The 23,490-nt window shown below is 51.6% G+C and overlaps 1 protein-coding gene across 2 annotated transcripts in view; it reads right to left on the bottom strand.

The window, feature by feature from the left end:
- Window positions 1-11,101: 11,101 nt before the first annotated feature.
- Window positions 11,102-23,490, bottom strand: part of CFAP91 (cilia and flagella associated protein 91) — a 36,940-nt gene continuing 24,551 nt past the window's right edge. For both annotated transcript variants that reach the window (XM_069760463.1, XM_069760464.1), the window contains 8 exons: window positions 22,506-22,645; window positions 19,709-19,825; window positions 19,561-19,632; window positions 18,928-19,074; window positions 17,842-18,063; window positions 13,908-14,056; window positions 11,482-11,573; window positions 11,102-11,380 (listed from right to left, as the gene is read on the bottom strand). In XM_069760463.1, the coding sequence (XP_069616564.1) occupies window positions 11,244-11,380; window positions 11,482-11,573; window positions 13,908-14,056; window positions 17,842-18,063; window positions 18,928-19,074; window positions 19,561-19,632; window positions 19,709-19,825; window positions 22,506-22,645 (1,076 nt within the window). In that variant the 3' untranslated portion in view covers window positions 11,102-11,243. The remainder of the gene's footprint in view (window positions 11,381-11,481; window positions 11,574-13,907; window positions 14,057-17,841; window positions 18,064-18,927; window positions 19,075-19,560; window positions 19,633-19,708; window positions 19,826-22,505; window positions 22,646-23,490) is intronic.

Below are 23,490 nucleotides of genomic sequence, written 5' to 3'. Positions count from 1 at the left end.
GGAAATTTAAGGTAGACAGCCAACCTATAATTAACTGTCCTGCGGAGTTTGAAGTAAGGCGTAGAGTCGGTTACTCCCTCGGTGTTCCGGCCACCGGCTACGCGCCTCAGTAAGATGTTGCCTCGGTCTCATGGCACGACTCTTACTGGCTCTCCTTTCTGCTTGATCTCGTTTCTCACTGTTCCACAATATTCTTCCCTTCGTGTCTCTTTCTTAGGATACCGCCGCAGGGTGTGCAGGTGCGGTTCTGTAACGTTCTGTTCTGTTCGCTAGGCTCCTGCCAGGTTCCCACGCCCGACAGGGACCCCCCTGTGTCTTCCCCCTGTAACACCCCCTGCCACGGGATGTTGCCTGAATCCAACCCAGTCAGCTTCTGACTAACTTCCTATCCAGCCCCTAGTTTTACCAGTGTGAGGAGTGGCCCAATAAATAAAGCCTTATTCTCCCCCTAGTGGCCGGAGTGTGAAGTGTAATGTGTTCTGGTGATACCTGGTCAGTAGAATTCCTTCAGTGCCATCAGACGTACCGCTGCTCCCCTTAGTGGCAGAGTGTCATACTGCAACGACCAGGTCTCTGGGGCACTGCAAGTACTCAGTACAAGGCATACAACATATCTAAATACACAGCATTATGTATGGTACAGGACATTCACAGTGTAAGTGCACAACATGGCGGTAGTGTAAATATCTGTAATGGAAAAAGTCAACTTTGATCTAAAACATATGGAACAGAGTAGATATATAATACAACATGGTGAGCTCTAACAAGTAGAAAATAATAACTCACCGACTGTGCTATGTGGAGGCAAAGAACCAGATGGGCTGAAAATCAGGGAGAGATAATCAGCATGTCAGCATCCATGATGGCTGCTGGAGAAGACGGGGCAAGGCTAATGCAGAGGCTGATGGGGAACTACGGAGGCCTCGATGAGCCTTAAAGATTAAATTGCAGAGTAAGCAATGAAACAGAACGTAAACTGTAATGAGAACACTGTCACTAGATGGCGCTGCTGGATGAGTTATCACAATACTCTACAGTTCAATACAAAGCACAGCAAAACAGATTACATGCATTTGTATAAAGGCATGACAGTCTGCATAGCCTTTTCTGGCTATTAATTATAGGGGGATCCCAAGTCATTTTTTTTTTTTGGGGGGGGGGGGGTTTCCCTTATTTTAATAGCCAGTAAAGGCTAAATATACAGCTGCAGGCTGATATTCATAGCCTGGGAAGATCCATGGGTATTAACCCCTTCCCAGGCTATAAACATCGGCCCCCAGCTGCTGGCTTTCCCTCTCTGGCGCAGAAAATTGGGCAGGAGCCCCAGCCATTTTTTTTTTTTTAGATTAAACAGATATTGCGTTTAAGGCCGGGGTCACACTTGTGAGAAACTTACACGAGTCTCGCACCTCAATACCCGACACTGCCACCGGCACTCGGACCGGAGCGTGCTGCTGCATGTAACTGAACGCTCCAGTCCCAGTGCCGGGTACGGAGGTGCGAGACTTGGGCGAGTTTCTCGCAAGTGTGACCCCGGCCAACGCAGATGTTTTGTGTTTGTGCCTTCATTTCATTCTTTATGTACCATTTTATTATGTTTATTACTAAACATCGGGCTCGGTATTATCTATCTATATCTATCTAATATCTATCATCTATTTATCTATAGGTCTATCTATCCTCTATTATCTATACATCTATTATCTATCTATTATCCATCTATTCTCTCTATTATCTATCTATTATCTATCTATAGATGTATCTATTATCTCTATCTATTATCTATCTATCTATTATCTATCTATTTATTATCCATCTTTTATCTCTCTATTCTCTATCTATTATCTATCCATCATCTATTATCTCTCTATTATCTATCATATATCTATTATTTATCTATTATCTATTTATAGATCTATTATCTATCTATTCTCTCTATTATCTATCGATGTATTTATCTATCTATTATCTCTCTATCATCTATCTATCTATTATCTATCTGTGTGTGTAAACATTATTCTTCAATGGAGTATGTAAATGAAGAGGTTGGACAAGAAATGACATCACAATTATTTTCTTTTTTGTTAAATAATAGATCTTTATTTAGCTTAAAAAACGGGCTCAGAGTATTATAGGTCCATTCACACATACATAAAAATCACGGCTCTGAGAATGAGAGTTGCGAGGGTCAGAGAACGTCCTCATCTGATCCGACTTTGAGGCTCAGAATAGGACATGCTCAGTGGGTCTGTATAAGCTTGCAGCACACCAACACTGCATACGGATACAGGGATGTAGCCTTATTATTTATAGCACAGTCCCTTAGTATATAGTGTACTCATTATTTATAGCACAGTCCCTTAGTATATAGTGCACTCACTTATGTATAGCACAGTCCCTTAGTATATCGTGTACTCACTTATTATGTATAGCACAGTCCCGTAGTATATCGTGTACTCACTTATTATATATGGTGCCGTCCCTTGTTATATAGCTTCCTCTGCTGTTATCTACAGCATGGTTTATTACATGTAAAGCGCCATGGAATAAATGGAGCTATAAAAATGTATAATAATAATAAAAAAATAATAATGGTCTTCTTTTGTTAGATATAAAGTGACTACTGATAGAGCAGCCGGTGACCAGACGACCAGTCCATCAGCTTCTCCATTAGAATAGAAGCTTTCCCATGCTCCATCAGTCGTTATTGCATTATATACAGTGAGGAAAAAAAGTATTTAGTCAGCCCCCAATTGTGCAAGTTCTCCCACTGATGAGAGAGGCCTGTAATTGACATCATAGGTAGAACACAACTAGGAGAGTCACAATGAGAAAATACATCCACAAAATCACCTTGTCTGATTTGGAAGATTTATTTTGCAAGTTATGGTGGAAAATAAGTATTTGGTCATTAACAAAAGTTCATCTCAATATTTTGTTTTATATCCTTTGTTGACAATTACAGAGGTCAAACGTTTTCTGTAAGTCTTCACAAGGTTGCCACACACTGTTGTTGGCCCATTCCTCCATGCAGATCTCCTCTAGAGCAGTGATGTTTTTGGCTTTTCGCTGGGCAACACGAACTTTCAACTCCCTCCAAAGGTTTTCTATGGGGTTGAGATCTGGAGACTGGCTAGGCCACTCCAGGACCTTCATATGCTTCTTACGAAGCCACTCCTTCGTTGCTCTGGCGGTGTGCTTGGGATCATTATCATGCTGAAAGACCCAGCCATGTTTCATCTTCAATGCCCTTGCTGACAGGAGGTGTGCACTCAAAATCTCTGGATACATGGCCCCATTCATTCTTTCATGTACCCGGATCAGTCGTCCTGGCCCCTTTGCAGAGAAACAGCCCCAAACCATGATGTTGCCACCCCCATGCTTCACAGTAGGTATGGTGTTCTTCGGATGCAACTCAGCATTCTGTCTCCTCTAAACACGGCGAGTTTTGTTTCTACCAAACAGTTCTACTTTGGTTTCATCAGACCATAGGACATTCTCTCAATACTCTTCTGGATAATACAAATGCTCTCTAGCAATCTTCAGACGGGCCTGGACATGTAGTGACTTAAGCAGGTGACATGTCTGGCACTGCAGGATGTGAGTCCCTGGCGGCGTAGTGTGTTACTGATGGTAGCCTTTGTTACGTTGTCCCAGGTCATTCACTAGGTCCTTCCTGTGTGGATCTGAGATTTTTGCTCACCGTTCTTGTGATTGTTTTAACCCCACGGGGTGAGATCTTGTGTGGAACCCCAGATCGAGGGAGATTATCAGTGGTTTTCCATGTCTTCCATTTTCTTATTATTGCTCCCACAGTTAATTTCCTCACACCAAGCTGCTTGCCTGTTGCAGATTCAGTCTTCCCAGCCTGGTGCAGGGCTACAATTGTGTTTCTGGTGTCCTTCAACAGCTCTTTGGTCTTCACCATAAGGGAGTTTGGAGTCAGACTGTTTGAGGTTGTGGACAGGGGTCTTTTATACTGATAACAAGTTCAAACAGGCGCCATTACTACAGGTAATGAGTGGAGGACAGAGGAGCCTCTTAAAGAAGAAGTTACAGGTCTGTGAGAGCCAGAAATCTTGCATGTTTTAGGTGACCAAATACTTATTATCCACCACAATTTGCAAAATAAATCTTTCCAAAACAGACAAGGTGATTTTCTGGATTTGTTTTCTCATTGTGACTCTCATAGTTGTGGTCACCTATGATGTCAGTTACAGGCCTCGCTCATCTTTATAAGTGGGAGAACTTGCACAATTGGGGGCTGATTAAATACTCCCCCCCCACTGTACTGTGAAGCACCTGAAGGCTTTATAAACCTTTTGAATATGGTTTTCCGCACCTTGAGGGGTGCAGTTTTTAGAATGGTGTCACTTTTGGGTGTTTTCAGACATATAGGCCCCTCAAAGTCTCTTCAAATGTGAGGTGGTCCCTAAAAAAATGGTTTTGTAAATTTTGTTGTAAAAATTAGAAATCGCTGGTCAACTTTTAACTCTTATAACATCCTAACAAAAAAAAAAATTATGTTGATGTAAAGTAAACATGTGGGAAATGTTATTTATTTTAACTAGTTTGTTTGACACAACTCTGATTTAAAGGCGTAAAAATTAAAAGTTTAGAAATTGAAACATTTTCACATTTTTTACCAAATTTGTTTTTTTTTCATAAATAGACCCAAGCCACATCGAATAAATTTTACCATTTTCATGAAGTCATGAAAAAACAATCTCAGAATCCGTGGGATCTGTTGAAGCGTTCCAGAGTTATTACACATAAAGTGACAGAGGTCAGAATTGTAAAAATTGTCCGAGTCATTATTTCACAATTGGCTCGGTCACTAAGGAGTTAAGAGACAAGGTCAACCTGAAACAAAAGATCTGCTCTACTTATATACAAGAAATTCAGAGACCGCACTCCATCTAAGGTAGTGATGAACGGAAGAAAGCGCGAGAGAAACATTGGTCGCTATCACTTCTGGACAAATCATTGTCCAAGCATAAATATTACTTCAATCCCTGCTTTACCTACAGGAAGTCCAAAAACTTAGGACACCAATTTGTACGCAGTTACCATGGTGGGAGTAATCCGGCAGCCATCTTTAACTCTACAGGCCCAAAATTCGGCTACTGAACTTGTGGGAAATGTGTGGCGCGTGCAAACATTACAACTAGTGAAGGTTTTTTGTACTCTAATGGCCAAAAAATATAGTCCATCACACACCACATCAGTAGTGTATTGTGCTACCGGCCCATGTGGTCTAATATACTGGACATTGGCATGAATTCTAGAGAATTCCAAAGAAGGGGACGCAAAGATGTTCTGGACATTGAGAACTCTGAAGAAGATGATTTTTCTGTCCTTAAACATAACCCACGCCATTTTAAATCCGTACATAACTCCGACTCATTGTAATAGAAAATATTAAAATCTCTGAAACTCCTAATATTTCTAGAGGAGAACACGGCGGCTCAGGAGCAGATACTTGTAGAGGAGAACACGACGGCTGAGGAGCAGATACTTCTAGAAGAGAACACGACGGCTGAGGAGCAGATACTTCTAGAAGAGAACACGGCGGCTCAGGAGCAGATACTTCAAGAGAACACGGCGGCTCAGGAGCAGATACTTGCAGAGGAGAACACGGCGGCTCAGGAGAAGATACTTGCAGAGGAGAACACGGCGGCTGAGGAGCAGATACTTCTAGAGGAGAACACGGCGGCTGAGGAGCAGATACTTGCAGAGGAGAACACGGCGGCTCAGGAGAATATACTTGCAGAGGAGAACACGGCGGCTCAGGAGAAGATACTTGCAGGAGAACACGGCGGCTGAGGAGCAGATACTTCTAGAGGAGAACACGGCGGCTCAGAAAGGCGAACATGACGGCTGAGGAGCAGATACTTCTAGAGGAGAACACGGCGGCTCAGGAGCAGATACTTCTAGAGGAGAACACGGCGGCTCAGAAACAGATACTTGCAGAGGAGAACACAGCGGCTGAGGAGCAGATACTTCTAGAGGAGAACACGGCGGCTCAGAAAGGCGAACATGACGGCTGAGGAGCAGATACTTCTAGAGGAGAACACGGCGGCTCAGGAGCAGATACTTCTAGAGGAGAACACGGCGGCTCAGAAACAGATACTTGTAGAGGAGAACACAGCGGCTGAGGAGCAGATACTTCTAGAGGAGAACACGGCGGCTCAGAAAGGCGAACATGACGGCTGAGCAGATACTTCTAGAGGAGAACATGGCAGCTCAGGAGCAGATACTTCTAGAGGAGAACACGACGGCTCAGGAGAAGATACTCTAGAGGAGAACACGGTGGCTCAGGAGAAGATACTCTAGAGGAGAACACGGTGGCTCAGGAGAAGATACTCTAGAGGAGAACACGGTGGCTCAGGAGAAGATACTCTAGAGGAGAACACGGTGGCTCAGGAGAAGATACTCTAGAGGAGAACATGGCAGCTCAGGAGCAGATACTTCTAGAGGAGAACACGGTGGCTCAGGAGAAGATACTCTAGAGGAGAACACGGTGGCTCAGGAGAAGATACTCTAGAGGAGAACACGGTGGCTCAGGAGAAGATACTCTAGAGGAGAACACGGCAGCTCAGGAGCAGATACTTCTAGAGGAGAACACAGCGGCTCAGGAGCAGATACTTCTAGAGGAGAACACAGCAGCTCAGGAGCAGATACTTCTAGAGGAGAACACAGCGGCTCAGGAGTAGATACTTCTAGAGGAGAACACGGCAGCTCAGGAGCAGATACTTCTAGAGGAGAACACAGCAGCTCAGGAGCAGATACTTCTAGAGGAGAACACTCTAAAGGTGCTCGTCCTCCTTGGATCTGCGGAGACCAGAGTTAATCTTTTTCTCATTCCGTTTGGCTCTGCAGAGGCCGGAGCTGATCTTCCTCTCCTCGTCCTGTCTGGCTCTGTGGAGGCCAGAGCTGATCCTGCATTTTTTGTGATGCCTGGCTCTGCAGAGGACCATGTTGATCCTACTCTTCTCGTCTGGTTCTGCGGAGGCCGGAGCTGATCTTTTTCTTGTCCTCCTCAACAAGTCCTGCCTGGCTCTGCAGAAGCAGGAGCTGATCCTCCTCTCCTCATCCTGCATGACTCTGCAGAGGCAGGAGCTGATCTTCCTTTCCTTGTCCTGTCTGGCTCTGCGAGGCCGGAGCTGATCCTGCACTTTTTGTGCTGCCTGGCTCTGCGGAGGACCTTGCTGATCCTACTCTTCTCATCTGGTTCTGTGGAGGCCGGAGCTGATCTTTTTCTTGTCCTCTCCTCATCCTTCCGGGCTCTACAGAGGCAGGAGCTGATCCTCCTTCCTCATCCTGCCTGGCTCTGCAGAGGCCAGAGCTGATCCTCCTCTTTTCATCCTGTCTGGCTCTGCAGAGGCAAGAGCTGATCTTCCTATCCTCGCCGTGTCTGGCTCTGCAGAAGCCGGAGGGGATCTTCCTCTCCTCGTCGTGTCTGGCTCTGCAGAGGTAGGAGATGATCCTCCTCTTTTTGTCCTGTCTGGCTCTGCGGAGGATCATGCTGATCCTACTCTTCTCGTCTGGTTCTGCGGAGACCAGAGCTAATCTTTTTCTTGTCCTCCTCTCCTTGTCATGCCTGGCTCTGCAGAGGCCGGAGCTGATCCTCCTCTCCTCGTCCTGTCTGGCTCTGCAGAGGCCAGAGCTGATCCTGCACTTTTTGTGCTGCCTGGCTCTGCAGAGGCCAGAGCTGATCCTGCACTTTTTGTGCTGCCTGGCTCTGCGCAGGACCATGCTGATCCTACTCTTGTCGTTTGGTTCTGCGGAGGCCGGAGCTGATCTTTTTCTTGTCCTCTCATTCTGCCTGGCTCTGCAGAGGCCAGAGCTGATCCTCCTCTCCTCATCCTGCCTGGCTCTGCAGAGGCCGGAGCTGATCCTCTTTTCATCCTGCCTGGCTCTGCAGAGGCAAGAGCTGATCTTCCTCTCCTCGTCGTGTCTGAGTCTGCAGAGGCCGGAGCTGATCTTCCTCGTGTCTGGCTCTGCAGAGGTAGGAGCTGATCCTCCTCTTTTTGTCCTGTCTGGCTCTGTGGAGGATCATGCTGATCCTACTCTTCTCATCTGGTTCTGCGGAGGCCGGAGCTGATCTTTTTCTTGTCCTCTCCTCATCCTTCCAGGCTCTGCAGAGGCAGGAGCTGATCCCCCTCTCCTCATCCTGCCTGGCTCTGCAGAGGCCAGAGCTGAACCTCCTCTTTTCATCCTGTCTGGCTCTGCAGAGGCAGGAGCTGATCTTCCTCTCCTCGTCATGTCTGGCTCTGCTGAGGCAAGAGCTGATCTTCCTCTCCTCGTCGTGTCTGGCTCTGCGGAGGCTGGAGCTGATCTTCCTCTCCTCGTCATGTCTGGCTCTGCTGAGGCAAGAGCTGATCTTCCTCTCCTCGTCATGTCTGGCTCTGCTGAGGCAAGAGCTGATCTTCCTCTCCTCGTCGTGTCTGGCTCTGCTGAGGCAAGAGCTGATCTTCCTCTCCTCGTCATGTCTGGCTCTGCAGAGGTAGGAGCTGATCCTGCACTTTTTGTGCTGCCTGGCTCTGTGCAGGACCATGCTGATCCTACTCTTGTCGTTTGGTTCTGCGGAGGCCGGAGCTGATCTTTTTCTTGTCCTCTCAATCTGCCTGGCTCTGCAGAGGCCAGAGCTGATCCTCCTCACCTCATCCTGCCTGGCTCTGCAGAGGCCAGAGCTGATCCTCTTTTCATCCTGTCTGGCTCTGCAGAGGCAAGAGCTGATCTTCCTCTCCTTGTCATGTCTGGCTCTTCGGAGTCTGGAGCTCATCTTCCTCTCCTCGTCATGTCTGGCTCTTCGGAGGCTGGAGCTCATCTTCCTCTCCTCGTCATGTCTGGCTCTGCTGAGGCAAGAGCTGATCTTCCTCTCCTCGTCGTGTCTGGCTCTGCAGAGGTAGGAGCTGATCCTCCTCTTTTTGTCCTGTCTGGCTCTGCAGAGGATTATGCTGATCCTACTCTTCTCGTCTGGTTCTGCGGAGGCCGGAGCTGATCTTTTTCTTGTTCCGCTCTTCTCGTCCTGCCTGGCTCTGCAGAGGTAGGAGCCGATCCTCCTCTTCTCAACCTGCCTGGCACTACAGAGGGCGGAGCGGATCCTCCTCTTTTTATCCTGTCTGGCTCTGCAGAGGCAGGAGCTGATCTTCCTCTCCTCTTCGTGTCTGGCTCTGCGGAGGCTGGAGCTGATCTTCCTCTCCTTGTCCTGTCTGGCTCTGCGGAGGCCGGCGTTGATCTTCATCTCCTTGTCGTGTCTGGCTTTTCGGAGGCCGGAGCTGATCCTCCTCTTTTTGTCCAGTCTGGCTCTTCGGAAGCCGGAGCTGATCCTCCTCTTTTTGTCCGGTCTGGCTGTTCGGAGGCCGGAGCTGATCCTCCTCTTTTTGTCCGGTCTGGCTCTTCGGAGGTCGGAGCTGATCCTCCTCTTTTTGTCCGGTCTGGCTCTTCGGAGGCCGGAGCTGATCCTCCTCTTTTTGTCCGGTCTGGCTGTTCGGAGGCCGGAGCTGATCCTCCTCTTTTTGTCCGGTCTGGCTCTTCGGAGGTCGGAGCTGATCCTCCTCTTTTTGTCCGGTCTGGCTCTTCGGAGGCCGGAGCTGATCCTTTTTTTGTCCGGTCTGGCTCTTCGGAGGCCGGAGCTGATCCTCCTCTTTTTGTCCGGTCTGGCTCTTCGGAGGCCGGAGCTGATCCTCTTTTTGTCCGGTCTGGCTCTTCGGAGGCCGGAGCTGATCCTCTTTTCATCCTGTCTGGCTCTGCAGAGGCAAGAGCTGATCTTCCTCTCCTTGTCATGTCTGGCTCTTCGGAGTCTGGAGCTCATCTTCCTCTCCTCGTCATGTCTGGCTCTTCGGAGGCTGGAGCTCATCTTCCTCTCCTCGTCATGTCTGGCTCTGCTGAGGCAAGAGCTGATCTTCCTCTCCTCGTCGTGTCTGGCTCTGCAGAGGTAGGAGCTGATCCTCCTCTTTTTGTCCTGTCTGGCTCTGCAGAGGATTATGCTGATCCTACTCTTCTCGTCTGGTTCTGCGGAGGCCGGAGCTGATCTTTTTCTTGTTCCGCTCTTCTCGTCCTGCCTGGCTCTGCAGAGGTAGGAGCCGATCCTCCTCTTCTCAACCTGCCTGGCACTACAGAGGGCGGAGCGGATCCTCCTCTTTTTATCCTGTCTGGCTCTGCAGAGGCAGGAGCTGATCTTCCTCTCCTCTTCGTGTCTGGCTCTGCGGAGGCTGGAGCTGATCTTCCTCTCCTTGTCCTGTCTGGCTCTGCGGAGGCCGGCGTTGATCTTCATCTCCTTGTCGTGTCTGGCTTTTCGGAGGCCGGAGCTGATCCTCCTCTTTTTGTCCAGTCTGGCTCTTCGGAAGCCGGAGCTGATCCTCCTCTTTTTGTCCGGTCTGGCTGTTCGGAGGCCGGAGCTGATCCTCCTCTTTTTGTCCGGTCTGGCTCTTCGGAGGTCGGAGCTGATCCTCCTCTTTTTGTCCGGTCTGGCTCTTCGGAGGCCGGAGCTGATCCTCCTCTTTTTGTCCGGTCTGGCTGTTCGGAGGCCGGAGCTGATCCTCCTCTTTTTGTCCGGTCTGGCTCTTCGGAGGTCGGAGCTGATCCTCCTCTTTTTGTCCGGTCTGGCTCTTCGGAGGCCGGAGCTGATCCTTTTTTTGTCCGGTCTGGCTCTTCGGAGGCCGGAGCTGATCCTCCTCTTTTTGTCCGGTCTGGCTCTTCGGAGGCCGGAGCTGATCCTCTTTTTGTCCGGTCTGGCTCTTCGGAGGCCGGAGCTGATCCTCTTTTAGTCCGGTCTGGCTCTTCGGAGGCCGGAGCTGATCCTGACATCCTGTAGTGATGATACAGCAGAGTCCTGTGCTCTGGAATAATAATTCCATACAAAGAGGAGTCTTAACCCCTTCACATGTGTTACAGTTGTATCCAGTCTACACAATCCTCTGAGCTCAGCCATCATAATCTATCTTCTGTCCTGGACTGAAACACTGTAACAATCCCGCAGCAAAACGTTGTAGAGAAAAATGCTGCCATTCACTAACAGCAAACAGATGTTAAAAATCGTGAGGAGCTTTCATGTAAATTCTGCGGCAAAAATCACAGATCACATCACAGCGGAGATGGATATATAATGTATATTTATACGTCCTCCGCAACCGTCCCCCGCACCATAACCTGTCAGCGGTCACTCTGGGGTTAATATGAGGGTCTGGCTGTACGGGCTCGGAGTCTGCGGGCACCCGGGGAAGAGTCTGTGCCCATCACTCGGGCTCTCCGACTCGGTCGTCCCCTTCGGTCGGGGGCTGGGTGCAGTCAGCGGCCTCGTTCAGCAGCGTGGCGGTATCACTGTGGATGACGCGGTGCGCGGCCTGAAGATGTCTCCGCTGGGACTTCCTCACTGCAAAACAGAGGCGACAAAATAACGGGACAGCAGGGAGAAAAGGCGGAGAATACAGTATATACGGGTCTGTAAGGCCACGAGACGGCAGACGCTCTCACCTCTCTCTCTGACGCTTTGCTTCTGGATCTCGGGAATAAGGAAACTGTAGACGAGCTCCGAGACAATCTCCTCCGACTGAAGACGGGTGCGGCTGTGAGAAAGAGAGTCAGACATCAGAGACAATCAGGCCAACAAGAAGCCGTGACCGGACCAGAGACTGCACAAGAAGCCGTGACCCGGACCAGAGACTGTACGAGGAGAGGTGACCCGGACCAGAGACTGTACGATGAGAGGTGACCCGGACCAGAGACTGCACAAGAAGCCGTGACCCGGACCAGAGACTGTACGAGAAGACGTGACCCGGACCAGAGACTGTACGAGGAGACGCGACCCGGACCAGAGACTGTACGAAAAGACGCAACCCGGACCAGAGACTGTACGAGGAGACGTGACCCGGACCAGAGACTGTACGAGAAGACGTGACGCGGACCAGAGACTGTACGAGAAGACGTGACCCAGACCAGAGACTGTACGAGAAGACGAGACTCGGACCAGAGACTGTAAGAGAGGACGTGACCCGGACCAGAGACTGTACGAGAAGACGTGACCCGGACCAGAGACTGTACGAGAAGACGTGACCCGGACCAGAGACTGTACGAGAGGCCGTGACCCGGACGAGAGACTGTACGAGAAGACGAGACTCGGACCAGAGACTGTAAGAGAGGACGTGACCCGGACCAGAGACTGTACGAGAAGACGTGACCCGGACGAGAGACTGTACGAGAGGCCGTGACCCGGACCAGAGACTGTACGAGAAGACGTGACCCGGACCAGAGACTGTACGAGAGGCCGTGACCCGGACCAGAGACTGTACGAGAAGACGTGACCCGGACCAGAGACTGTACGAGAAGACGTGACCCGGACCAGAGACTGTACGAGAGGCCGTGACCCGGACCAGAGACTGTACGAGAAGACGTGACCCGGACCAGAGACTGTACGAGAGGCCGTGACCCGGACCAGAGACTGTACGAGAAGACGTGACCCGGACCAGAGACTGTAAGAGAGGACGTGACCCGGACCAGAGACTGTACGGGAGGACGTGACCCGGACCAGAGACTGTAAGAGAGGACGTGACCCGGACCAGAGACTGTACGAGAAGAAGTGACCCGGACCAGAGACTGTACGAGAAGACGTGACCCGGACCAGAGACTGTACGAGAAGACGTGACCCGGACCAGAGACTGTACGAGAGGACGTGACCCGGACCAGAGACTGTACGAGAAGACGTGACCCGGACCTGAGACTGTACGAGAAGACGTGACCCGGACCAGAGACTGTACGAGGAGAGGTGACCCGGACCAGAGACTGTACGAGGAGACGTGACCCGGACCAGAGACTGTACGAGGAGAGGTGACCCGGACCAGAGACTGTACGAGGAGAGGTGACCCGGACCAGAGACTGTACGAGGAGACGTGACCCGGACCAGAGACTGTAGGAGAAGACGTGACCCGGACCAGAGACTGTACGAGAAGACGTGACCCGGACCAGAGACTGTACGAGAAGACGTGACCCAGACCAGAGACTGTACGAGAAGACGTGACCCAGACCAGAGACTGTACGAGAAGACGTGACCCAGACCAGAGACTGTACGAGAAGACGAGACCCGGACCAGAGACTGTACGAGAAGACGTGACCCAGACCAGAGACTGTACGAGAAGACGAGACCCGGACCAGAGACTGTACGAGAAGACGTGACCCGGACCAGAGACTGTACGAGAAGACGTGACCCGGACCAGACACTGTACGAGAAGCCGTAACCCGGACCAGAGACTGCACAAGAAGCCGTGACCCGGACCAGAGACTGTACGAGAGGCCGTGACCTGGACCAGAGACTGTACGAGAGGACGTGACCCGGACCAGAGACTGTACGAGGAGACGTGACCCGGACCAGAGACTGCACAAGAAGACGTGACCCAGACCAGAGACTGCACGAGAAGACGTGACCCGGACCAGAGACTGTACGAGAAGACGTGACCCGGACCAGAGACTGTACGAGGAGAGGTGACCCGGACCAGAGACTGTACAAGAGGACGTGACCCGGACCAGAGACTGTACGAGGAGAGGTGACCTGGACCAGAGACTGTACGAGGAGAGGTGACCCAGACCAGAGACTGTACGAGGAGACGTGACCCGGACCAGAGACTGTACGAGGAGAGGTGACCCGGACCAGAGACTGTACAAGAGGACGTGACCCGGACCAGAGACTGTACGAGGAGAGGTGACCCGGACCAGAGACTGTACGAGAGGACGTGACCCGGACCAGAGACTGTACGAGGAGAGGTGACCCGGACCAGAGACTGTACATGAGGAGGTCACGAGTGCTGACAGGAGGCCATGACCAGTGACTGTTCAGTGACGGGAGGATCAGACCTCTGCACTATATTGGATGATCTGTGATGTTGTAGTATTACTGCAGGAGCCCTCACCTGCTCTCCATCTGGTAGGCGATGTCATTGATCTCCTGCGCTTTCCTCTGGATCTCCTCTCGGGCCTGATCTTCTGCAGTGTGGTCAGTGGTGCTGAGGATGATGTCTTCTAGATACGAGTCCACGGTGCTCTGATGGACGGTGACAACCTGCAGCATGTAAACACATAATAATATACATCAGCACATTATAATACACAGTCACAGCCAAAGTCTTCAGTTTTTATACCGGCTATTTGCATTGACTCTAGATTCTGATGAGCGATTAGATGAATTGAAAATATTAACACAGTTATTTCTTGCCATAAAAATTAACTTAATTAAAAAAAACTTAAAATTTTCAGCCCTGCCACAAGGTGATCTGCTTACATCATGGCAATGATCTTCAGTGGCTCAGGAAAAAGTGATAATGAGGACAAGGCAGCTGCTGTCACTCTGTCATGTCACTGAATTATAAGTGCAGACTGGGGGCTTTATAATTATACTGGTGCTGAAATCATTGTCTTTTTCTGTTGACCATTGTTTCTTCCAAGAAAACATGTACAGTCATCATTGATTTGCACTCAGTGATGACTGCACTAATAAAAAGTAAATTTTTGCATAAAACCTTCAAGTTTCATGTGTGCAGCTGTTTCTCCATAAACATTCTGATTTTTTTGTTCAGCCTGCACCTTCTCGCTCCTCGATACAGAGTGCACCACATTTTTTGGACTGCCAAACTTTTGGTCTGTACTGTATATGTCACGATATTGTATGAAATATCAATGATCTTGTAGCTTTGCCCTTCAGACTGCTGTGGGCTAAAAACCCTCCCTTCTCTCTTTGTTTCTGAATGTGTGTGTAGAAGAGCTTTTATGGCTTCTTGCTGCATTCCTGACTTTCAGCTCCCAAATCCCTCATGCCCCTCCTAAAGGAATTTTTACGATCGGTATAGATGCATAGACAGTTGTACCAGCTTAAACTGGTTGGATCTCCCTTGTAAAACCTGAGGTTCTTTGTCCTAATATTGCAAGATATTGGGCCAACGATTTGGGCTAGGAAAATAATGAGTACATATTGCTAAAGTCCATCGGCGCATCTATCCATCACTGTAAGCAGGAGCCTCCAAGTCCAACAGGGACAGAGTACGGATTTCTCTGGAACTGAGTGTCCCTACTAGCCTGAATTTAGTATCTAAAGAGAGCAAATCTTAATACAAGATGAATGCTGGGTGTGTTATGATCCTGACATGTTCTGTAGTGGAGATACAGGCATTAGGCAAACTTGTGTTAAATCTAGTAAGACGTAAGAGGTAGGAGGGTCTGGGTAAACCAGCCCTGTTGGTGATGTCACGGGCTGCGGTTTATAAGTTTCTGCCAGGCCCCCAGCAGTTAGTTTTTACCTGGGGAGCCCTGACTGCCAGTCCTGATGCATTGGGACATATGGGAACTAGCCTGGTTGCCTGCAATGCTCTGAACACATGTAAGTGTTGATTTCTCATGTAATCCCTGTTTTTTTTATAATTACCTTTGTACATATTTTCAATTGTCTCATATTGTAACATCTTTATATGACTTTTTATAAACACTGCCTTAAACCTTTGATGGAGTATAATATTTAATACTAGATTCGTTCTTCTGCCCTAAAACGTACCCTAAGTCTTCTGAAGGGAATTACGCTACTGTTTTGGGTTAGTTTTGGACCCGTTTAATCGAAACTGGTGGTAGCATAGTACTGGTAGTTGGGAGTCATTGTAGCGACTGCGGCGTTGATAATTATTGTTCCTGCCTGAGTGGGAGTAGTTATATCGCCTCGCTGCAGCGTGCCCAATAGCCAGTACATAGCAGGCAGCCTTTCTGGCGACTAATTCCCCCAGGTGCAGTACCTAATCTGACCTGAGGTAAGGGGGGCGCCAGAGAGCTGCAAGTTTCAAGTGGAACTGTAAGTGGGATATACATAAATCCCTGTAGTTCGTGGTATATTGAAGAGCAGTGGGATACCAAAAATAAGCCCCTGCTGTAAACTAAGAGGTCAATAGCCTTGTGTGTTTTTTCATCACATTCCAGCAGTGGAGGGATAACTAAGATAAGCCCCCTGCACATGTGATAGCCGTCTGTTGGCCTAAAGTCACCCCGATCCGTGACGTAGGGGTGACGGTCACGGTGTGAATCGTGACATATTGGTGGCAGCAGTGTGGATTCGTGACAGTATATATATAAAATAAGGGGCAGGAGTCTGGGAAATAAGGGGCAGGAGTCTGGAGAATAAGGGGCAGGAGTTTGGAGAATAAGGGGCAGGACTGTGGGGAATAAGGGGCAGGAGTGAGGGGAATAAGGGGCAGGAGTGTGGGGAATAAAGGGCAGGAGTGCGGAGAATAAGGGGCAGGAGTGTGGAGAATAAGGGGCAGGAATCTGGGGAATAAGGGGCAGAAGTGTGGGGAATAAAGGGTAGGAGTCTGGGGAATAAGGGGCAGGAGCGTGAGGAATAAAGGGCAGGAGCGTGGGGAATAAGGGGCAGGAGCGTGGAGAATAAGGGGCAGGAGCGTGGAGAATAAGGGGCAGGAGTCTGGAGAATAAGGGGCAGGAGTGTGGAGAATAAGGGGCGGGAGTCTGGAGAATAAGGGGCGGGAGTGTGGAGAATAAGGGGCGGGAGTGTGGAGAATAAGGGGCGGGAGTCTGGAGAATAAGGGGCGGGAGTCTGGAGAATAAGGGGCGGGAGTCTGGAGAATAAGGGGCGGGAGTCTGGAGAATAAGGGGCGGGAGTCTGGAGAATAAGGGGCGGGAGTCTGGAGAATAAGGGGCGGGAGTCTGGAGAATAAGGGGCGGGAGTCTGGAGAATAAGGGGCGGGAGTCTGGAGAATAAGGGGCGGGAGTCTGGAGAATAAGGGGCAGGAGTGTGGAGAATAAGGGGGAGGAGTGTGGAGAATAAGGGGCAGGAGTCTGGAGAATAAAGGGCAGGAGTCTGGAGAATAAGGGGCAGGAGTGCGGAGAATAACGGGCAGGAGTATGGAGAATAAGGGGCAGGAGTGTGGAGAATAAGGGGCAGGAGTGTGGAGAATAAGGGGCAGGAGTGTGGAGAATAAGAGGCAGGAGTGTGGAGAATAAGGGGCAGGAGTCTGGGGAATAAGGGGCAAGAGTGTGGGGAATAAAGGGCAGGAGCGTGGGGAATAAGGGGCAGGAGCGTGGGGAATAAGGGGCAGGAGCGTGGAGAATAAGGGGCAGGAGCGTGGAGAATAAGGGGCAGGAGCGTGGAGAATAAGGGGCAGGAGTGTGGAGAATAAGAGGCAGGAGTGTGGAGAATAAGGGGCAGGAGTCTGGAGAATAAGGGGCAAGAGTCTGGAGAATAAGGGACAGGAGTGTGGAGAATAAGGGGCAGGAGTGTGGAGAATAAGGGGCAGGAGTGTGGAGAATAAGGGGCAGGAGTGTGGAGAATAAGGGGCAGGAGTCTGGAGAATAAGGGGCAGGAGTCTGGAGAATAAGGGGCAGGAGTGTGGAGAATAAGGGGCAAGAGTCTGGAGAATAAGGGACAGGAGTGTGGAGAATAAGGGGCAGGAGTCTGGAGAATAAGGGGCAGGAGTGTGGAGAATATGGGGCAGGAGTGTGGAGAATAAGGGGCAGGAGTCTGGAGAATAAGGGGCAGGAGTGTGGAGAATATGGGGCAGGAGTGCGGAGAATAAGGGGCAGGAGTCTGGAGAATAAGGGGCAGGAGTGTGGAGAATATGGGGCAGGAGTGCGGAGAATAAGGGGCAGGAGTCTGGAGAATAAGGGGCAGCGCTGATGGAAATATTGAGGTGTCACTGGAACTTCATTGATTGGTCAGAAAAGGTAACAATGTACGGAATGTTTATAATTGTCAGTAACCATAGAAACTGCAAATAAAAGAATGAAAACACTGAAAATATAAAAAACAAAATGTGTCAATCACGGCAGCAAACGTGTAGACATTTCCGAGCTGACCTGTCTGAAGATCTCGTCCTCCTCTCGCCGGCGCCGCTCCTCCTCCTGTCTGCGCCCGCTCTCTTCAGCTTCTCTGATGCGTCGGTGGCGCTCGGCGAGCATAGCGAAGGCGTGGATCCTGCGCTCCTCCTGCAGCCGCACCAGCTCCTTGCAGAGGAAGGTAAACGTGTCTGACAGGACGTCTCCCTCCAGCCGCGACAAATGTTCATCTTGTAAGGAGGCCTGAGCGAGAAGAGACGAAACCGCGTCACAGCAGAGGAAAGACCTCTAGATATCATCACCAGTGATCAGCGAGAGTTAGTTTTCCTCCCCGCAGCTGAATGATTTATAGCAGGGGTGTCAAACTGCATTCCTCGAGGGCCGCAAATCATGCAGGTTTTCAAAATTTCCTTAGCATTGCACAAGGGGCTGTAATCATTATGTGTGTAGGTGATTAAATTATCACCTGTGCAGTACAAGGAAATCCTGAAAACATGACCTGTTTGCAGCCCTCGAGGAATACAGTTAGACACCCCTGATTTACAGCTACTAGACAGCTTGATTACATGTGGAGGTTGCCTGGTTGCTAGGGAATCCCCACATGTATTCAGGCTGTCTATCAGCTGCAAATCATGCAGCTGCGGCGAGGAAAACTAACTCTCTGAGCAGTTACTAATACTCAGAGACCATCCGAGCAACGAGTACACTCGCCCATCACTAAGTCATGACTGCAGCTCTGGTGGTGACTGGAGGATAAGGCACGATGTAACAGCAGAATACTGAGTGCAGCTCTGGAGGTGACTGGAGGATAAGACACGATGTAACAGCAGAATAGTGACTGCAGCTCTGGAGGTGACTGGCGAATAAGACGATGTAACAGCAGAATAGTGAGTGCAGCTCTAGAGGTGACTGGAGGATAAGACACAATGTGACAGGAGAATAGTGAGTGCAGCTCTAGAGGTGACTGGAGGATAAGACACGATGTGACAGGAGAATAGTGAGTGCAGCTCTGGAAGTGACTGGAGGATAAGACACGATGTGACAGCAGAATAGTGAGTGCAGCTCTGGAGGTGACTTTGGCCCCGGTTGGTTATCACTTGCTGTCACCTTGTGGTCCTGGTGCTCCCGCTGCCTATGCAGGGCGATGGTGGCCTCCTTGTCCCGCCTCTTCAGCAGTTGCCCCTCCTCCTGCAGGGCGTGGGTGGTCCGCAGCTCCCGGATCAGCTCCAGACGCTTCTCCTTCCCTTCAAACATCTGAGATGGGCACAGACAGCGGGTTACGACATCTCGGGGGCGTCCTGCACTATCGCTCCTTCATACCCTGCGCTCTCAGGGACATACATGTGACATGGGGGCTCTGCTGGGAGCTACTGCTCTCTGTTATCAGAGAATTATATCTGACCGTGCCACGGGTCGCTGGAGAGCGGGAACAAGGATGTCAGACGCCCTCCCCCGCTGTCAGCCGCCCCTCCCCCGCTGTCAGCCGCCCCCTCCCCTGCCGTCAGATGCCCCCTCCCCCGCTGTCAGCCGCCCCCTCCCCTGCCATCAGATGCCCCCTCCCCCGCTGTCAGCCGCCCCTCCCCCGCTGTCAGCCGCCCCTCCCCCGCTGTCAGCCGCCCCCTCCCCTGCCGTCAGATGCCCCCTCCCCCGCTGTCAGCCGCCCCTCCCCCGCTGTCAGCCACCCCTCCCCCGCTGTAAGCTCAGTCTAGGAGGGTCGTCCTCTGGGACGAGATGTCGCACCATGTTCTGCACGGCTCGTCCACGGAGCAGCTTCTGTACGGCGATGGCGGCCAGCTCCTGCTCCTCATCGCCCTGCAAGGGAGGATGTCACCATTACTCTGCACTGACGCCGGTCACACCCGCAACCTGCATGGCGGCACGTGCTCACCTCGGGGGGCTGCGGCACTGTGGGGGTGGCAGGGCGGGGGGCCGGCTTCTCTATCCTCTGCAGGAAGCGCAGCGACTTCTCTGACGGCTGAGATTGGTTTTTCTTTTCCAGCAAAACCTGCGACACAGAGACGGCGCCATGATGTCCAGACGTCTGCCATCCGCAGAGCGGGCGCACACTGCACCGACACTGCATGGACGCGGGCGCACACTGCACCAACACTGCATGGACGCGGGCGCACACTGCACCAACACTGCATGGACGCGGGCGCACACTGCTCCGACACTGCATGGACGCAGGCGCACACTGCACCGACACTGCATGGACGCAGGCGCACACTGCACCGACACTGCATGGACGCAGGCGCACACTGCACCGACACTGCATGGACGCAGGCGCACACTGTACCGACACTGCATGGACGCGGGCACACACTGCACCGACACTGCATGGACGCGGGCACACACTGCACCGACACTGCATGGACGCAGGCGCACACTGCTCCGACACTGCATGGACGCAGGCGCACACTGCACCAACACTGCATGGACGCGGGCGCACACTGCACCAACACTGCATGGACGCGGGCGCACACTGCACCAACACTGCATGGACGCAGGCGCACACTGCACCGACACTGCATGGACGCAGGCGCACACTGTACCAACACTGCATGGACGCGGGCACACACTGCACCGACACTGCATGGACGCGGGCACACACTGCACCGACACTGCATGGACGCGGGCACACACTGCACCAACACTGCATGGACGCAGGCGCACACTGCTCCGACACTGCATGGACGCAGGCGCACACTGCACCGCCACTGCATGGACGCAGGCGCACACTGTACCAACACTGCATGGACGCGGGCACACACTGCACCGACACTGCATGGAAGCGGGCGCACACTGCACCGACACTGCATGGAAGCGGGTCCACACTGCATGGATGCGGGCGCACACTGCACCGACACTGCATGGACGCAGGCGCACACTGCTCCGACACTGCATGGACGCAGGCGCACACTGCACCGACACTGCATGGACGCAGGCGCACACTGCACCGACACTGCATGGACGCAGGCGCACACTGTACCAACACTGCATGGACGCGGGCGCACACTGCACCGACACTGCATGGACGCGGGCACACACTGCACCGACACTGCATGGACGCAGGCGCACACTGCTCCGACACTGCATGGACGCAGGCGCACACTGCACCAACACTGCATGGACGCGGGCGCACACTGCACCAACACTGCATGGACGCGGGCGCACACTGCACCGACACTGCATGGACGCAGGCGCACACTGTACCAACACTGCATGGACGCGGGCACACACTGCACCGACACTGCATGGACGCGGGCACACACTGCACCGACACTGCATGGACGCGGGCACACACTGCACCAACACTGCATGGACGCAGGCGCACACTGCTCCGACACTGCATGGACGCAGGCGCACACTGTACCAACACTGCATGGACGCGGGCACACACTGCACCGACACTGCATGGAAGCGGGCGCACACTGCACCGACACTGCATGGAAGCGGGTCCACACTGCATGGATGCGGGCGCACACTGCACCGACACTGCCTAGACGCGATGGTACAAACTGCAAGTATTGTCACACCATCCTGTATACACCTGCACGTGTCGTCACACCTTCCTGTATACACCTCCACGTGTCGTCACACCTTCCTGTATACACCTCCACGTGTCGTCACACCTTCCTGTATACACCTCCACGTGTCGTCACACCTTCCTGTATACACCTCCACGTGTCTTCACACCGTCCTGTATACACCTCCACGTGTCGTCACACCGTCCTGTATACACCTCCACGTGTCATCACACCTTCCTGTATACACCTCCACGTGTCGTCACACCTTCCTGTATACACCTCCACGTGTCATCACACCATCCTGTATACACCTCCACGTGTCTTCACACCGTCCTGTATACACCTCCACGTGTCGTCACACCGTCCTGTATACACCTCCACGTGTCGTCACACCGTCCTGTATACACCTCCACGTGTCTTCACACCGTCCTGTATACACCTCCACGTGTCGTCACACCATCCTGTATACACCTCCACGTGTCGTCACACCGTCCTGTATACACCTCCACGTGTCGTCACACCGTCCTGTATACACCTCCACGTGTCATCACACCATCCTGTATACACCTCCACGTGTCTTCACACCGTCCTGTATACACCTCCACGTGTCGTCACACCATCCTGTATACACCTCCACATGTCGTCACACCGTCCTGTATACACCTCCACGTGTCGTCACACCATCCTGTATACACCTCCACGTGTCTTCACACCGTCCTGTATACACCTACACGTGTCGTCACACCTTCCTGTATACACCTCCACGTGTCTTCACACCGTCCTGTATACACCTCCACGTGTCTTCACACCGTAGTGTATACACCTCCACGTGTCGTCACACCGTCCTGTATACACCTCCACGTGTCATCACACCTTCCTGTATACACCTCCACGTGTCTTCACACCGTCCTGTATACACCTCCACGTGTCGTCACACCGTCCTGTATACACCTCCACGTGTCTTCACACCGTCCTGTATACACCTCCACGTGTCGTCACACCATCCTGTATACACCTCCACGTGTCTTCACACCATCCTGTATACACCTCCAGGTGTCGTCACACCGTCCTGTATACACCTGCACTTGTCGTCAACCCGTCCTGTATACACCTCCACGTGTCGTCACACCGTCCTGTATACACCACCATCAGTGTCACCTCGTATACATGCTGCAGCTGGCGCTCGTGCCGGGCCTGGCGCTTCAGGTGTCCGTCCTCGGTGGTGCTCTTGGGTCTGGACACGCGGATACGAGGTTGTGTTACAAAGTCGGGGAGATTCGCCTCCAGGTCCAGCAGCCCTGAGAACGAGACATTATCAGAGGAGGAGCAGTACTCCAGTCACAGCCAGAGCTGCACACGTCTGTAGGAAACGTCACTCACATCCCATAATGGGGTGTGCTCTGACACACGGCATTCTGGGAGATGTAGTCCTCAGCCCCCTTCTGTACCAGGCAAGAGAGTAAGGCGGCTGCACTGACCGGGCCCTGACAGTAATGTGCAGCAGGACCCCGCGATACTCAGCGGACGGGCAACCAATCACTCATACTCCCATCATCCACGGGACGTGGGCTGCACAGTAATACACAGTGGGTACAGGAAGTATTCAGATCCCTTTACATTTCTCACTCTTTGTTTCATTGCAGCCATTTGGTAAATTCTATAAAGTTCCTTTTTTTCTCATTAATGTTCACTCTGCACCCCATCTTCACTGAGAAAAACAGAAATGTAGAAATTTTTGCAAATTTAATTAAAAAGAAAAACTGAAATATCCCATGGTCATAAGTCTTCAGACCCTTTGCTCAGACTCTCATATGTAAGTCCCATGCTGTCCATTTCCTTGTGATCCTCCTTGAGATGGTTCTACTCCTTCATTGGAGACCAGCTGTGTGTAGTTAACCTGATAGGACTTGGTTTGGAGCGGCGCACACCTGTCTATATAAGACCTCACCGCTCACAGTGCATGTCAGACCAGATGAGAATCATGAGGCCAAAGGAACCGGCCGAGGAGCTCAGAGACAGAATTGTGGCAAGGCACAGATCCGGCCAAGGTTACAAATGAATTTCTGCAGTACTCAAGGTTCCTAAGAGCACAGTGGCCTCCATAATCCTTAATGGAAGAAGTTTGGGACCACCAGAAGTCTTC

The sequence above is a fragment of the Ranitomeya imitator genome, chromosome 3 (genome assembly GCF_032444005.1).
Source record: "Ranitomeya imitator isolate aRanImi1 chromosome 3, aRanImi1.pri, whole genome shotgun sequence".
Classification (NCBI taxonomy): Eukaryota; Metazoa; Chordata; class Amphibia; order Anura; family Dendrobatidae; genus Ranitomeya; species Ranitomeya imitator.
The sequence above is the reverse complement of the archived record's forward strand: the minus strand, read 5'-3'. Positions and strand labels throughout refer to the sequence as shown.